Below are 15,773 nucleotides of genomic sequence, written 5' to 3'. Positions count from 1 at the left end.
TAAATTTGTATTAAATCTATAAGATAAAAATTTGTGGAATAAGAAACGACGACTGTTTCATTTAATTATTAAACTCTTCCGAACTGTACCTAATATTCTATGTGGATTGTCGGTAAGTTCTGAAGAAGCTAAAGAAGTTCTTATGTTTGGTCACCAATCAACTCATTTACAAAAATGTACTGTTGTATTGTCAATGTCCACCACATCAGGAGTTAAACCCATCATCCGGGACCAGCTCACAGGGACAGCAATTTTCTGTTCAGTTTGTCTCAATACTTTCTCTACATTCCACCAATCTTTATTCAACAACATCCTGCAGCCAGCCGAAACAAATTCCTCCTAAGATTAAAATATCTGCGACGCAGTTTGTTACCTAAATGATCTTTCTAATGTCAATCAATAAAGGCTTATTTCAATTGTTCGTTTACGTCAATCGATCTACAATAAAGAACTTTATAGCCGATAAAAGAAAAAAAAATTAAAATTTTGACAATTGGAATAATAAAAAAAATTATTCAAGAAGCTTTTATAAAAGCCTCCTTTTCATAAATCTAAATGTTAAAAACTGAATATAGAATTCGGCCAATGGAAAATGAATCAAAAAGGAGTTTTCTAAACTTAAGCAGAACATAATTTGTATTTCTGCGCTTTACATAAAGAAATTTTGGTGCAAGAAACAAATAATTTTTTAATGATAAATATAATATCAGATATTCGTTTTTTTTTTTTTTTTTTTTTAAATGGCAGAAAATAGGTGAAGAGCAAATGAATATACGTCAATACAAGGCGCAAAAAATAATTTGCAAAGCATTGAACAACTAAAATGAAAAACTGGATATATTAAACACCAGGGACTTTTTTTCAGCGGCCGAACTGCAAAAAAACTTCATTCCCTTACTCTCTTATTTCAAGTTTTTGAATACCTCAACTACAAATTTAACTAGATATGTATAGAATTACCATGTCTAATATATAATCATAATACTCACAAACAATCCAAACTATCTGCAGAAAGCTCAGGATATTATATATATGAGAGAATATTATTCTTAATATTATTATTATCCAATACCGGAGTAATCTAAGCAGGAAGTTATACCTTATCGGAAAATTTTTTGCAATAAATGAGCAAGCAAACCGACAATATCACCAAGCTACTTACACTTTAAAACTTTCGGCTACTAGAGATAACTAAATTTACAAGGAGATTGATAAACAGAAGCATGCAACCACAATGTAATGTATTTTAAAGCAAAGATAATTACACTGAATACAAACACCTGGAAATTTTCTAAAAATTCTCAGCAAGGATTACATTTAGATAACATAAAATCCATCTTTTTTGACACGATAACAATTTGAATAAGGAATAGACAAATTATGAAAACGTAATCTAAACAAAGTTATACTGAACAGGATAAAAAAATAAAACTGATGGTGAAAGTTTGAATAAATTAATAGCACATTATTGATGTTTCATCAATAACTATTTACATTTCGAAATTTGTCAAATAGATAATGGAGTTATACTATTTTATATTCAATACCTTTCTCTCAAACAGTAACACTTCTAAATCCACATCTGGACTTCTCACTAAATCATCATAGTGAATATAAGCTTTTCGGAAGAACTTCCCTGGATTTTGTATGATCTATGACAACACACAAAAAAAATTCATTTATCAACTCTGGACGATTCTTTGATACCAACCAGCAACATCCACTCTCGCAGTTTCATAATGTATTACCCACTCATGCTGCTGAAATAATATTCTGCAAAAGCACGAAGTGACTAAAAACTGTGCATTACTTCCCAGTTTGAAAATCTGGTTGAATAGAATGCAACAACTGAGCGAATAAATTAGCAGCTCATTTTATCAAAAAGATCACATTTCAGTCTCAATTTTCCAAATCACATTTGAGTTTGTCTCTGCTTGGATAAAAAACTTGCACTGTAATAAAAAATATCTCCCTCATGCTTTGAAAACAACGTCCTGCAAATTTACGAAGTAACTTATCCTAACAAGTTTGCGCACGCCGCATATTTGCATGAATCTACATCATCCTAATAGTCTTAAAATTATTTGATGAAAACTACATTCTCTTCTATTATCGTTATCTGAGAACTGATATTAAATGAATAAACAGATAAGTGCATTAAAAGTGAAAAAGATCTTGAGAAAACATACTAAAAGTTCCTTGTACTTTGGTCGAAACTGATAATTCTTTGTAAGGCAAAGACGCAGAAAATCACAGAACATAGGAGAAAATCCTTCTTCAGGATTGAGCACCGGTGCTGGATCAGAAACAATTCGTGAAAGTACTTCAAATTCACTGTTACAACCACGATATGGATATTCACCTTTGGCCAATTCAACCAATGAAATTCCAATACTCCAAACGTCAGCCCGAACATCATATTCGTCTTGAGCTTCCAAGCGTTCCGGCTACGATCAAAATAAATATAAGATTGAAAGAAAATAAGATTTAATCAGTGGGAATGATTTCTAACAATGGGTAGCATTATAGGCATGGCACATCACGGGATAGAAATGACCCTTGGTTTAATGAAATTTAAAATCATTTTATTTCTACCGAATAATCCTTCAGCATAAAAGTTTTCAATAACTTACCGACATATAAGCAGAACAACCGGCAGTACGTGTTCGAGCCATTGAATCAACTAAACGACCGGCAATACCAAAATCACATAATTTCACTGTCCCATTTAAATCAAGCAAAATATTCGATGGTTTTACATCACGATGAATAATATTCTACAAGCAAATTTTAAAATGATAGCGTTTTTTGAGTTTCTTGAAAGACAGCTAACGGCTTATTCTTTAATAATTGATCATCTCCATTTAGCTACGACTAGGAACAATATGAAGTGCAAGTCAAACAAAGAGCAAAAATGAAGCAGTTTAATAGGCAAATCGTTTACTTTCTAAAAAAAAAAAAGTCCTGCTAGATTTTGTACTGTGCAAGCAATAAAAATACTATAATTCTTTCGTTTCCAAAATATGTAATCTGTTAAAAATCATAATGCATCTTACTTCAGCAGCACTAAGACTTCATCGTATTCATTATGAGAGAACCTCAGTCATTAGCATATTTCATTACGACAGTACAGAATTTTCTCCTCACTTCTCATTCTGCATATTATTCTTTTTCAGTTAACAATATGCAGAAAAATTGCAAAGAAAAATAAGCCAACATAATTACCACCTGAGTAACTTTTAAATAATCCAGAGCTTTTATAATTGAAACGGCCATTTTGCCAAGGATATCTTCTGGAAAACCACCCTGCACGCGTTTGGAAAGTTTATCCAGACATGTTGCCATTAATTCCATGCAAATCAGTACTTCAAACTAAAACGCTCAAATTTCACTTAAAAATCATCTTACTCGTTCAAATATCAGAGAATTAAGGCTTGGGTCCTGAGAAAAATAACAAAATGTCCGGTTGAAATGTCATTGGATAATATCCAATCCTCAAATTACTATTCCATTTAATGTATAATCATCCCCCACGTTAACAATGCATTGCAATCCGACAAGCAAGAAAACTTCGTAAAACTGATGAAATCTTAAAAAAATTTTTTTCAAGTACAAATTTCTCAGGTTATTACTATCCAGAATATAAAAAAAAAAAAAAAAAAAAAAAAAAAAAACAAAAAACAAAGCTTACATCAGTAATAAAGCACCCGTAACATCGTACAATATGCGGGCAATCATGTGAACGAAGTACCACTTCTAAATCCATCAGAACACGCTTGTTCTCTTCCGCTACTGATGTCATAACCATTTGCTTAAATTATTAAAACAGATATAAATGATAATAAGATATTATAATAAGATAAAGTTATACAAAACAATAAACTGAGTAAATCATAGAATTCACAGTTTTTTCCTCAAAAACGCTTATTAAAAAAGTTGCAACAACTACGATTTTTTAAAGAATTTCTTGAGGAATTTTCGAGAAATTAACGGACCACAGAAGTAATCTAACCTTAACAGCCATAATCGTTCCCGTTTGTTCGAATCGGGCTTTATAAACAACACCACAAGTACCGGAACCAAGTTCTCCTATTCTTTTCAGACTTTCTTTTGTTGTTTCATACATAGTTTTCATAATAGTTATCCGACCCGACAATCTTTTAATTTCTGCTAAACGTTTAGTCAACTGAAAACAATTTTATTATGTGAAAATGAACGCAATAAATGCCGAATCGAAGCAAATGTTTATTCAGTCATCTTTATTCCCAACTTTAATTTTTTCAAGGCATATTAATTCGCTTCAACTACATTGGTTCTAACTTTTCACCAAATATGTTTCTGAAAGGAATCCAAAAGCAACTACCGCTTCTCTTCTCATTAAAAGAAGTTAAAAATTAGATGACATACCGCATCATCAGCAGTACTGACAGGTGAAGATTGAGAAATAGTTGTTGGTAGTTCTGGAAGATTTCGACGAGGTGCTCCATCAACTACAAGAAACATATTTAAACTTTGGGATAATAAAAACTGCTTACATGGTGCTTACAAAACTAGTTACAAACCGCTTACGTAAAGAATTATTTTTGTATAACGAATTATTGCTGGCTGGTGTATCACACCTAGATAAAGAATCGAGATGACCACAGAGTTAAATTATTTTGGTTATTTTGAGTAACGTATAGAGTTAAACCATAACAATATGTAAAGTAAGGAATAAATATTGCAAAGACTACAATACAGTTATCGCTTCAGTTACCTCTTCTTTAACATCCTTTTTCTTGTTTCAACATGGATAAAAATTTAAACTTACTATCTACAAGAAAAATGAATTCGAATAATTTTTTTTATACACACTATAAATAAGTTCCTTTTATAATCGTTTATTTTACCCATAATTCGTCGTGGAAGTGGATTGGTCTGCGGTGGAAATGAGCAGCTTGGATTCGAGAAAGGTCGTGAAACTTGTACCACTTGTGGCTCTACGCTGGATGATCTACGCGAGGCAAAAACATGTCTCGTAAGAGGAGCAAATCTTACCTGCTTCCATCGCCGTATTCGACATTCAAATTCTACAATATTTAGAAGTCTATATTTAGATTGTATGGTCTAGGTAAGATTTAGGTAAAATTAACTTTCAGGGAAGGGAGAGACTGTGTCACGACATTATACGAATGACGTGAAATCTTAAGTGATCACTTTAGTGTAATTTCTAAGCCAAGTAGAAAGGTTAACATTTCAGGAAAAGTGCTAGGTTTATAACAGGAATTATAGAAAAGAATGATAAAATCATCGGGATATTTTATAATATTTGAATCAGCAACTGAAATGAAAGAAGATGTAATCAGAAAAGATTAAAAATATTTTTGAAACAATATGCCTCATCGGAGAGGAAGAGAAAGGCGAAAAACTCGAGGTGGAAAACGGAAGTTGATGAGGCAGTGATAAGAACTTGCAAATTGTACATTGCAATCCGCTAAAACAATTGATAAGAAGAGAGAGTTAATACTGAGGAGGTTTTCCGGAGTTAATACTGAGGAGGTTAATGCTCAAATAGCGAAGCACCGGAAAATGTCGGTTGTTGGATGTATTTTGCGCTCGCTGTATCTGCCAGTGGGCAACATTTAGAAGCGCTGAAGTCGTAGCCAGGCGGGGTGATGCGTATTGCATTTGGGTGCTAACTTTTCAAAATCAATTTACAGGTTTGGATCTAGTAAAATTTAATGAGCAATATTTGATACTTTATTTCTCAATAAGTCTTCTCAATAAGGAATTTTTGTCTTCGATGATGAGAGCAAAAACATTTTATGCATTTCGGGAAATTAAACTATAAGAAAGATATTCCGAAAAGTGAAACTACCAGTGAAATGTTTTGAAGCATCTAAGAAAACTAATGAACAATGTTCATCTTTTTTCTCATTTCTTTTCTTTTTTTTGCGAATTTATAACTTGTTTTTTTTTTCTTTTTAATCAAATAAAAAGTTTGAAGGGAAAGATTTACTTGTCTTTAAAGTAGTATAAATAATAATATGCTTGGTAAAGTAGTATTAAATAATGATAATAATCAGGAATATTAAATTTAAGATGGTCAGTTTTTCGTAATCAATCGTTTCAAAAAGAAAGCTGCCTAACCTCGTATCCGTTGATGTAATGACATTGTTGGCTCCATAGAAGACGATAATCAGATAATTGATGATGAAACTTTCCAATAGGTTCCTTTATTTTTTCGTTTCCTTTTGAATTCGATAACAAAAATTTGGGAAATCGAAATGTTTCAGATTTATACTTCGTAAATAATAATATTTCGTTATTTCTTCTTTCGTTTCTATGATTGTTTATTTTCGCCATTTATCGAAAAAAAAAAAAAAAAAAAAAATGGATGAGAATGGAAATATGCGCTTTTTTCTCCAACTTGGTCGTTTTTTCTTTTTCTTTCCTTTTTTATTTCTATTTTTTGATGGAAGGAAAAGAACGATTTAAATGAGCAAACAACTGGTAGAATAGCTCAATTGATGAGTAGTATGAGGAGGAAAATGAGTCGGAGGAATCGGATAAGAGTGGAATACGATGAGAATATTATCGTCGTCTTCGTCGTCACTCTTCGGTCCATCTCGTGCCATCCGTTCCGGCATAGTAAATCAGCAGTTGGCCATGGATCCTGAGCTACTCACTCCTCCGCCGCCGCTGGTATTGCAATTGTTGGAAGAAGGATTGCTTAATCGCTTATCAAATCTATAATTGCTATAGAAATACGGCTAATAGACCAGGACGGATGGAAAGAAGAAAAGGAAAAACATTTTTCCTCCAATATCAGCTAATGCTTGTGCTGCGCTCATTACTATCGACCCATACATAGCCTTAGCCTACACATATATACACACACATATACATGCACACATACACATACACAAACGTACTTGTAAATATGCATTTTGCTTTAATCATAGCTAGAAGGGTTAGTAATAGTAGTAGGTGGTAAGACTTTTGCTATTGCTTCAGCAACCCATGGTCATTCCATTTGCTGTGACCTGACAATGCGTAATGAAGACACAAAGGAATGAACTTTAGTTGAAGAATGTTACAGACTTCAGTAATTAAATTTGTAAATCTATCAAGGAATTAGCTTATTGTGAATGGGCATTTTCGGATTTTAATTTACAATAATTGATTTCACATATATCTTAAAACAAGAAAATTAGTATGAAGAAAAAAGGAAAGGTCTAGTACTAATGCATCTAGCAACGTTGATATTAGGACTATTTCGTGAAACCATTTGATTTTGAATCGATTTGTGTCAGCAATCCGTATATAAATTTGGATCATACAAACACTTTAAGTCTCTTAGCAATTTTACTAACAATAATTAATTTTTTAAAGATTTTATTCATGAAGGAAAAAAGAATGAAATTCAAAATTTTGTTATACCTAATAATAGGCTATTGGGTTGGTTACACATATGTATGGTATTGACTCTGAGCTCATTTCACACTGATTTTGATTTTATGCGAAGGACGCTATATGATTGCATAAGCCGCAAAAGTATTCGAATCCGTTGTCTTTTTCTCCACCGCTTTTAATACATATATAAAGGCTTTTCAAAAATCATTATAATTTTATGAAAAAGATATTTTATTATCATTAAATTGTTGATCTAACTTTATTGTAAACAAATTGAAGATTTTGCATGTTCAGCAATGTCAATATAAATAACGAATTTTATTCATGAGAGAAAAATTAATGCTAATAAGAATATCAGTGCTATGCAGACTTTTCCATCATTCAGTTATTACGGATTTTAATTTATATCACGTGATGAAGGAACTGAACAATTGTAATACTATTAATTCAATCCGATTTACTCAGAAATCTACGTATGCGAAAATGATTGATTATTAATTACTTATTTCATTAATAATTACTTCACTTGTTTCATTCTTTATTTTTTTTTTTTTTTTCAATTATCGTATCGTATTTTAAAATAAAGACAATAACAAAAATATGGCCTCGATTACTGTTTCTTCAAATGTTGAAGCATTTGACTTTTAAAAAGTTATCCAATTTTGTGAAAATTAAAGATGAAATTACTTGATCATTTCATTCAAGTTATAACAATTAAATTGCAGGTTTGGTATTACGTATTATAGTTTGCCATGGAATTTCTTGAAATGAATTTTGCAAGATGAACTTTTTATCTCTAGTACAAACAGATGGTTAAAATTTTAACGAGAAAGCTGAAATTCATAATTTTTATATATGCTTTATGAGTTTCATTTATTTTTAAAAACAGTAACTGCACACAGCACGACTGCACTTAGTTGTGACACTAATAATCATTTTAAATGATTAGAGTCAATCGAAATTTAACACCGATAATATCATCCGAAAAAATGCAAAAAGCGACAAAGGTTTTTGAGATTTTTTATTTTCCAAGCTTTTGAATATCGAACTCTTTTTCTTTCATTTAGTGACAAAAACGTTTCCATTTAATGCATTTTATATGACTGTGACTGGCATTAAAAATTTGATTGATAATTTTCCTAAGATATCAATTTACTCAATGTTCAAATGGCAAGTATCCATCGAAAAGGTCATGACAATTTTATCAGTGAACTTTTCCCAAATATGCCAAGCTTGTCTGTGTGTATGGGAAATTGTATAGTTCGTGTAATTGTGGAATTGTATAATTATAATATAATTCCCAACACATTGTTCAGAAATTTTGGAAAATTTCCGAAACTGAAATTCCTAAATGAGTTTTTGCTTGGGCAGATAGCTGGAAAGTAACGAGTCTAGGGAAGGCAATATTTCCATTAGCTAACTATATTTCATTATAATATTACCTTGAAATATTCTACTGAATTAATAAGTAAATCTTTACAAAAGCTCATTGCTGGAATTGATATCACCTTACAGTTTCATCAGTTTTTTGAAGCAACTTTTATCTCGCGAATGAGACAATGAACAATCACTAGCTTAAACCTAACTTATTCAATTAGGATGTCGTCTCATCTCTAATAAGTTTGCTTTCACAGTGCATCGTCGAGATACATAGTGAGTTAAACAAGCTTTGACAATCAAGAAAACTGAGAAGTATGCAAATCTACTTTCCTTCAATTACCAGTGTTATTTCCCTTTTATCGATAGAATGATGAGAAATGAAAACCTTTGCTTCTTATTCTAAATTTTTGCTGTAAAAGGTCAGATCGAAAAAGTTCAAATTTTTATAAAATATCTTACATAGCCAAATCTAATGTATGCTTCATTTGTAATTATTATGATGAATCTGAAAGAAATGTCATCATTTTGACGAGAATAGAACAAATATATTATACTTTTGTTCACTTTATCTCGCTTTTTTGTTGTCGTCGTTGCTGATGGCCATATCTTCATGATATAGCATTTTGTCGTAAGTAGTAATTCCGTTCAATTCATTAGCAAAAAAAAAATACCCAATCCACCAAGTAATTCCTTAATAATTTTCCAAGAAGTTTCGTTCCATTGCACATATTTTAGAAATACAAAAAGATAATTATAAGCGTTGATCTTTTCCTTCTGCAAAGTTTTATTGAGATACTCGATAGAAATATCACTATAAATTCAATGGAATTACAAAAATATCAATCTCACGCACACTTATTTATCATCGAATTATTACGAATTCAAATTTATGATACCATATGTACGGTGATAAAAAACACTGTAATACTATTGTCAACTCATTTAAATTGTAGCAACATCAAAAATAAATTTTAAAAAAGTAAAATTTTTTATGGCTGACACCGGAAAAAAAATTCAGGACAGAAATTTTCTGTAATTGAACATTTGGCCCCTGTCCTGAGTAGGAGCTTTGAATGTAGTATGATTGTCTATACATTACTTTCAGAACCTCATAGAACACTCGGATTGATCCATCACTTATTCTAGATATGTCGAAGTTTCTGTTGGAGACTGCTGCATGAAGACAAAAAAGGTCGCAAGGTGGCTGAATAACATTTATTTGGTGAGCAGTGCTCTCTACTTCGTTGTTGAGAAAATGGAATTGATTTTATAATATGTCGAAACATGTGGTATGATAGAAATTTGTAAACTAAAGACATTTGAATATTTCTAAGATTGTTTCATTTAAAATTGTGTAAGAATAATTACCAAATTCTCATCTTCCAAGTTCTAACTAATCTTATATGCATAAACAGAATATTATAAAAAAGTGTCTGATCACTGATCAATTCAGTCATTTGTAAAGGTCCCCTGCTGCAATAAAAAATGAAATCATTATCGAAGAACAGTCTACAGCCCCTCAGTACTCCCTCTTTTCTCTCTCTATCTCTCTCTCTATCTCTCTCTCTCTCTCTCTCTCTATATATATATATATATATATGATCAATCTGTGCTCTGCCATAACTTATCAAGGAAAATAACAGAAAATGGGAATTCATTGGAGAGAATCCAGAGCAGACGAGCAACAAAATTATTACTGAAAGCAGATTACCTGTTTGGGTACTGTATAAAGTGCATCAGCAAAAGGGGGCCAAGAACTATGGTCGATCAACTAACTCCGACAGTTCCTAGAAAAATTAATCACATGAAACGATGTGACTAGGAGTTAAACTTTTAGTAACAGGAAAGGAAGAAATGCAGAATCTAAATCAGACACAAATCAACAGTTCTGGGAAACAAAGGGGAAGAACCATAGTTTTAGTTTCAACAAAACCTTAGAAATCAAATAAAATAACGGAAAAAATCAAAAAAAAAGTCCAAACCGACATTTAGTCAGGAAAAGACCTTATTCATTTTGTAGTAAGGTCATTAACAAACGAAAGGAAAAAAAGGTGCAAACAGTAACGAATGGAAGAGTAGCTAATTAAAAACGATCAAAAGGTAAGAATTTTACTTCTGTATAATGAAATCAGAGTCATAGATGATCCTGAAATTTAAACAAAATCTATTTGGTATGATATGATATTATCACTGATGTTAATGAACTTGGCCAATCGACTAAACTTTCAAGGAAGAGAAAATGAAGAATTAAGTATCGCCTCATTTGGTAACAGGGTGCTTAAAAAATGCTATAAGATGAAAGCAAAGATCAATGTAAAAATCAGAAATAAGGAGATCATCGATTGAGAAGCTAACTACATAGAATACTTAACAGATAAATTGCAAATAACAACGACCGGAATGTGAACTCTACAATGGAAAAGTAAGAATTAGATGCAGTAAAAGACTACTGGACGCAATTCGATTTTCTCATCAGCGTCAAAAACTTCATATTTATCAATCTGGACAAAATGTAAGAATTAAAATTAAGATTTCATTTGCTCCGAATAAAAGCTAAGGCCAGTATTAGATATATAAATGCTTGCAACAAGAGTGTGATATCAAGTGGGACAGCTGCAAAGCATTAGTTTAATCAGTCAAGTTAGGACTTATGAGTGCCCAGGGCCGACCAAAGAGAGTGATGACGAGTAAGCTCTCCAGCAATTTAAGAGAAATATAGCGAAGCAAAACTGGAAAGAATCAAATATCAAATTCACTATGGACACTGTTTCGATCGTTTTAAAAAAATTGTCAAAAGTCTCCAAAAATATTTCAGCAATAAAAAGAAGTTGAATGAAGTCCTATGTCATAGATCTATAATGCTTTCTGATTTAACAGAAATGTTACTACACTTTCGAATAATGAAAAATGTAACGAGACTAGAGAAGGCGTTTCTGGAATTGGAACTGCATCATTCTCATAGGAATTGTATCAGTCTATTCTGGTTAAACAATATTCAGAAGAGAACTTCAACGGTTTAGAAGAATTCCTTTTGAAACAATTTCAGGTTTTTTTTACTACGTTTGTACTATCGGTTTCACTAATCATTACGTAGAAATAAATGGAATCTAGAAAAACGCTGGGAATCACAAGAAATATCTGGAGAATTTATATTGTCAACAAAGAAAATATATTGTCAAAACCGAGAACAAAGTAATGAAAAGATATAATCTATTTACATGATTTACTACAAGAGTAGTTCTTCTGGAAATCATATCACACGTGGTATCGAGAATGAATTTTGAGCGATAATGCAAGCCAGTTTTTTTCTTGGAGTAACACACCAATATAAATGAATTTCTAGAAGAAAAAGGAATGGCTGAGGCTTTGTGGAGTAGAGGATTTCGTGACAGACTGATAAATTGATAACACTTCAAATGAAAGTGAATGTGAGCGACGCTTAACAGAAGTAAACCCTTAAATAATCATTTGTTAAGCTTGATATTTCTCTGATCCATTATCCCTTGACAGTGGTGCACTATTACAATCGTTCCATTCATTCCCATCTTTTGCTAACATTTAGATTTAGGCTTACGGAAAATCATTCCTTTCTGTACAAACAAAATGTGGAAACAATCACTTGATTTTTATAACAGTTAAATTAGAGATTTATTAATACATATCATCACAGGATTTCATAAAATTTTTCGAAATGAATTTTGCAAGATAATATTTACTGGTATCTTCGAGCACAAATGGTCGGCCATAATCCTATAAAATTTCATAACAAAATTATCCATACTAAAGTCATAAAATGATTTTCATTTACTTTCATGAACGAACTATAGCTATGTACAACTAGTGAGAGCAATTATGCATTAATAATGTTGCAGTAATGATTGCAATCAATGAAAGTTAGTATTTTTTCAAAAAAAAAAAAAAAAAAAAAAAAAAAAAAAAAAAAAAAAAGGAAAAACAGTGGAAAACTGCCATTGGTATCACGACAAAGAATTTCGGAGAAAATTTCCAGAAAAAAATTTCCAATTTTTTCAGCTTCAGAATATCAACCATCTGATAATTTTCACTTAATATTTTATGTAATCAGTAGTTGCAATTAATAATTTAATTGATAACTTACATATGCTCCATTCTCTAACATGAATTTGACCAGTCTGCTACCCAAGGATGATTGGAAAAGATTTGAATAATTAATAAGTGATTGTCTTGCTACTGCACCATTATCAATCTGTAATTCAAAAATTGCTTTCTTTTGATACAATAAAAAAGCCATCTACTATATTAATTGACTCCCAAATATTTTTAACTTTTTTTTTTGAAACCTCGACTGTTGAATAGCTCCGAAATAGTCACAATCAAAGATTTCGACTTACTTCATGAATGAGACTTTGCTGTGGCTCACAAATGGAATGCCGCTTCTTTAGAGAGGTCAATAATTCCATTAACTAAACATATTTCATTATCTTGAAATATTTTATTGAATTAATAGTCTAAATGATCATTTGTAATAGTTGCAGTGAATCTAACAGCAACTCATCATTTTAGCAAAAATTTCTTGATGAGATCAAAGATTTATATTTGCACTATCTCGCTGGAATTGTTTACTTTCTTTTCTTTTGTTATTACTGTCGGCTGCATCTTCATGTCCTGTCCACAACATAGCAAACTGGAAGCCCGATGGGTTGTGGACTGTATCTCCATGTCCTGTTCACTAAACGTTCTGCTACAAACCGGACCGGCAGTAATTGCGTTCAATTCATTTGCAAGAAAAATTAAGTGATAAATACTGAATCCACCAAATAATTCCATAATAATTTTCCAGGTGTACATCGTTCTATTTTATATATGTTTTAGAATGCTTACAAAAAGAGTTATAAGCGTTGATCTTTTCCTTCTGCAAAGTTTTATTGAGATACTCGATGGAAATACCACTATAAATTCAATAGAATTACAAGAATATCAATCTCACGCACACTTATTTATCATCGAATTGTTACAAATTTAAATACTATTGTTAACTTATGTATAGAATAAATGAATTATGTTTGGTGTTCCACATGTTTTAATCATTTTCTTCCCAGTTATCATTTTTTGATGTAGCGACAACATCGTAAATTTTCTCATAAATGCATCAAAATCATGGAACAATTCTTTCAATGTAAGTTAAGGTTAAAAAAAGCATTAAAAAAATAGTAAATGAAAATGTCACAACACTTAAAAGAAAAACTCACAGTGCTTTATAAACGCTTCAAAGATTATTGATTTCAGTTTTTCATAAATACATTATTGATGTCAAAATTAAGCAGCTTAGTTTGAAAAAAAATGTATATGTATAAATAATCCGCTTTTTTGGAAAAACTTTTTGTTCAACATTTGATTGATTTTTATCCAAATGAATTTTACACGTTGTAATTTATATTAAATGCTACTTAAAATGAAGAAAGACAGTAATCAAGTGTCTGTATAAATTCAGCTATTTCTATAAGTTACATTTCAGAGATTTGAATGGAAATATTGCTTGCTTTTTGTTGAATTATAAATGTGTAATTCAGTAACTTTTCAGACACACTGTTGTTATAATCTCGATAAGTAGATTAAAAATAAGCTATGAATAACACTTTTTTTTTCAAAGCAGAACTGAAATTCGAGTCGAATGTAAAGTTATCAATACCTATATTTAGCAAAATTTTTGTATCATTACCAGTATAAAAATTTATGCTTATAAAAGACTTATATAACAAACTTGATTAGCCTTAATAAATTTATAATTCAATACCGTACAGTTTAAAAAACATGTGATGTGACGATGATTGCGGTAAATATGATTATCGCCTAAGTTATTGGAACAGTAGTAAAATTTATCTCCATTAATATACAACACCTTGTTTTTTCTTTTTTCTTTGAAAATTTGTACTTAATTAGCTTTTTTTTATTGATAAGTTTTGACTTTAATGTAAAAAAATTTAATCATCGTTTTTAAAGTAATAAACAAGCATTGCAGAAATTTTGTTGCAGATTTGTTACGATAATAGCAAATTTCTTTTATTAAAAAATGCCAAAAAAAAATTCTGCCGAAAATTAAATTCAGAACATTTTTTTTATTTTTGTTCTTTCTTTACTCTTTTTTTTAAAGTAATAATATTTTGAACGTAAAAGTTTTCGACAACTTATTGACATATAAGCGGAATAACTAGACGGTTTATGTTAAAGCCTCGGAATCAGTTAACGCTCAGCAATACCAAAATTGCATAATTTAACTATTCGATTCAAATTGAGCTAAATATTCAATGGTTCTACACTAAGATGAATATTCTGCAAGTAAATTTTAAAATTTCAATATCACTTCTTGAGAGACAATAAACTGCCTATCCTTGAGATAATTATTCACCTTCATTTAGCTAGCCTAAGCCAGTCATAGAAAACAACCACACTGCATTAGTTCAACAACGAAAATGAATGAGAAGCATCGTTTGCTCCTTACAATGCATTCGTCTAAAGCCGCAAATAAAATTAAATTTATAATCCGAAACTCAGTTATTATTATTATTTGTTATGTTGATCGACGGTAAATTAGTATTATTAATCAATAAATGCACATTCTCTCTACTTTAAAAGTCAGCAAATGTGCATCTCACATTGTAATTCTTATACAAATATACATTCACGCTGTCTGAAAAAATCAACGGAATATACATTTGCGCATTTCTAGTTCACCACAATGCACATTTGTTTGTTTTAAAAACCAAAAAAATTTGTGCTTGCATTTGACACAAAGTACGTTTATACTGTTCAGAAAGCGACAGATACAAATTTTCGCTATCTGAAAAGTCAACAATCATGTATTTATTCTTAATTACTATTATTTTTTTTTTTTTTTTAATAAAAAAGTGCAAAATTTAAGTCATTTTAAACTGACACAATAATCAAACAAAATTTTTTGAAACATATGAAGTCAAAGCGATTATTTAAATAAATTTTCATTTTGAAGCTTTATTATTATT

The 15,773-nt window shown here is 30.8% G+C and overlaps 3 protein-coding genes and 1 non-coding gene across 5 annotated transcripts; 2 read left to right on the top strand and 2 right to left on the bottom strand.

The window, feature by feature from the left end:
• Positions 1-1,682: 1,682 nt before the first annotated feature.
• Bm4895 (Dual specificity mitogen-activated protein kinase kinase 7. -TRUNCATED-, putative) lies at positions 1,683-6,166 on the bottom strand (the record flags this gene model as incomplete). Of its 2 annotated transcripts, XM_043075057.1 has the most annotated exons (9): positions 1,683-1,760; positions 2,190-2,447; positions 2,634-2,777; positions 3,229-3,372; positions 3,692-3,811; positions 4,013-4,186; positions 4,408-4,490; positions 4,890-5,069; positions 6,130-6,166. In XM_043075057.1, the coding sequence occupies 9 exons, from the start codon at positions 6,164-6,166 to the stop codon at positions 1,683-1,685; spliced, it is 1,218 nt and encodes a 405-aa protein (XP_042930991.1). The 2 variants fall into 2 exon arrangements, with proteins under 2 accessions (XP_042930991.1, XP_001897024.2); XM_001896989.2 differs by lacking the exon at positions 6,130-6,166 and having other exon boundaries at positions 4,890-4,893.
• A 173-nt stretch (positions 6,167-6,339) lies between these two features.
• Bm15533 lies at positions 6,340-6,457 on the top strand. The gene has a single exon (XR_006227924.1). It is a non-coding gene; the product is annotated as an Unclassified non-coding RNA Bm15533 (non-coding RNA).
• A 107-nt stretch (positions 6,458-6,564) lies between these two features.
• On the top strand, positions 6,565-6,735 carry Bm8744 (Uncharacterized protein; the record flags this gene model as incomplete). The annotated part of the gene is made up of 1 exon (XM_043075056.1): positions 6,565-6,735. The coding sequence occupies one exon, from the start codon at positions 6,565-6,567 to the stop codon at positions 6,733-6,735; it is 171 nt and encodes a 56-aa protein (XP_042930990.1).
• A 5,691-nt stretch (positions 6,736-12,426) lies between these two features.
• Positions 12,427-13,602, bottom strand: Bm228 (Uncharacterized protein; the record flags this gene model as incomplete). Its single annotated transcript, XM_001896990.2, has 4 exons — positions 12,427-12,525; positions 12,893-13,000; positions 13,146-13,217; positions 13,378-13,602. The coding sequence occupies 4 exons, from the start codon at positions 13,600-13,602 to the stop codon at positions 12,427-12,429; spliced, it is 504 nt and encodes a 167-aa protein (XP_001897025.1).
• Positions 13,603-15,773: the final 2,171 nt, after the last annotated feature.

The sequence above is a fragment of the Brugia malayi genome (assembly GCF_000002995.4).
Source record: "Brugia malayi strain FR3 genome assembly, contig: Bm_v4_ChrX_scaffold_001, whole genome shotgun sequence".
Lineage (NCBI taxonomy): Eukaryota > Metazoa > Nematoda > Chromadorea > Rhabditida > Onchocercidae > Brugia > Brugia malayi.
The sequence above is the reverse complement of the archived record's forward strand: the minus strand, read 5'-3'. Positions and strand labels throughout refer to the sequence as shown.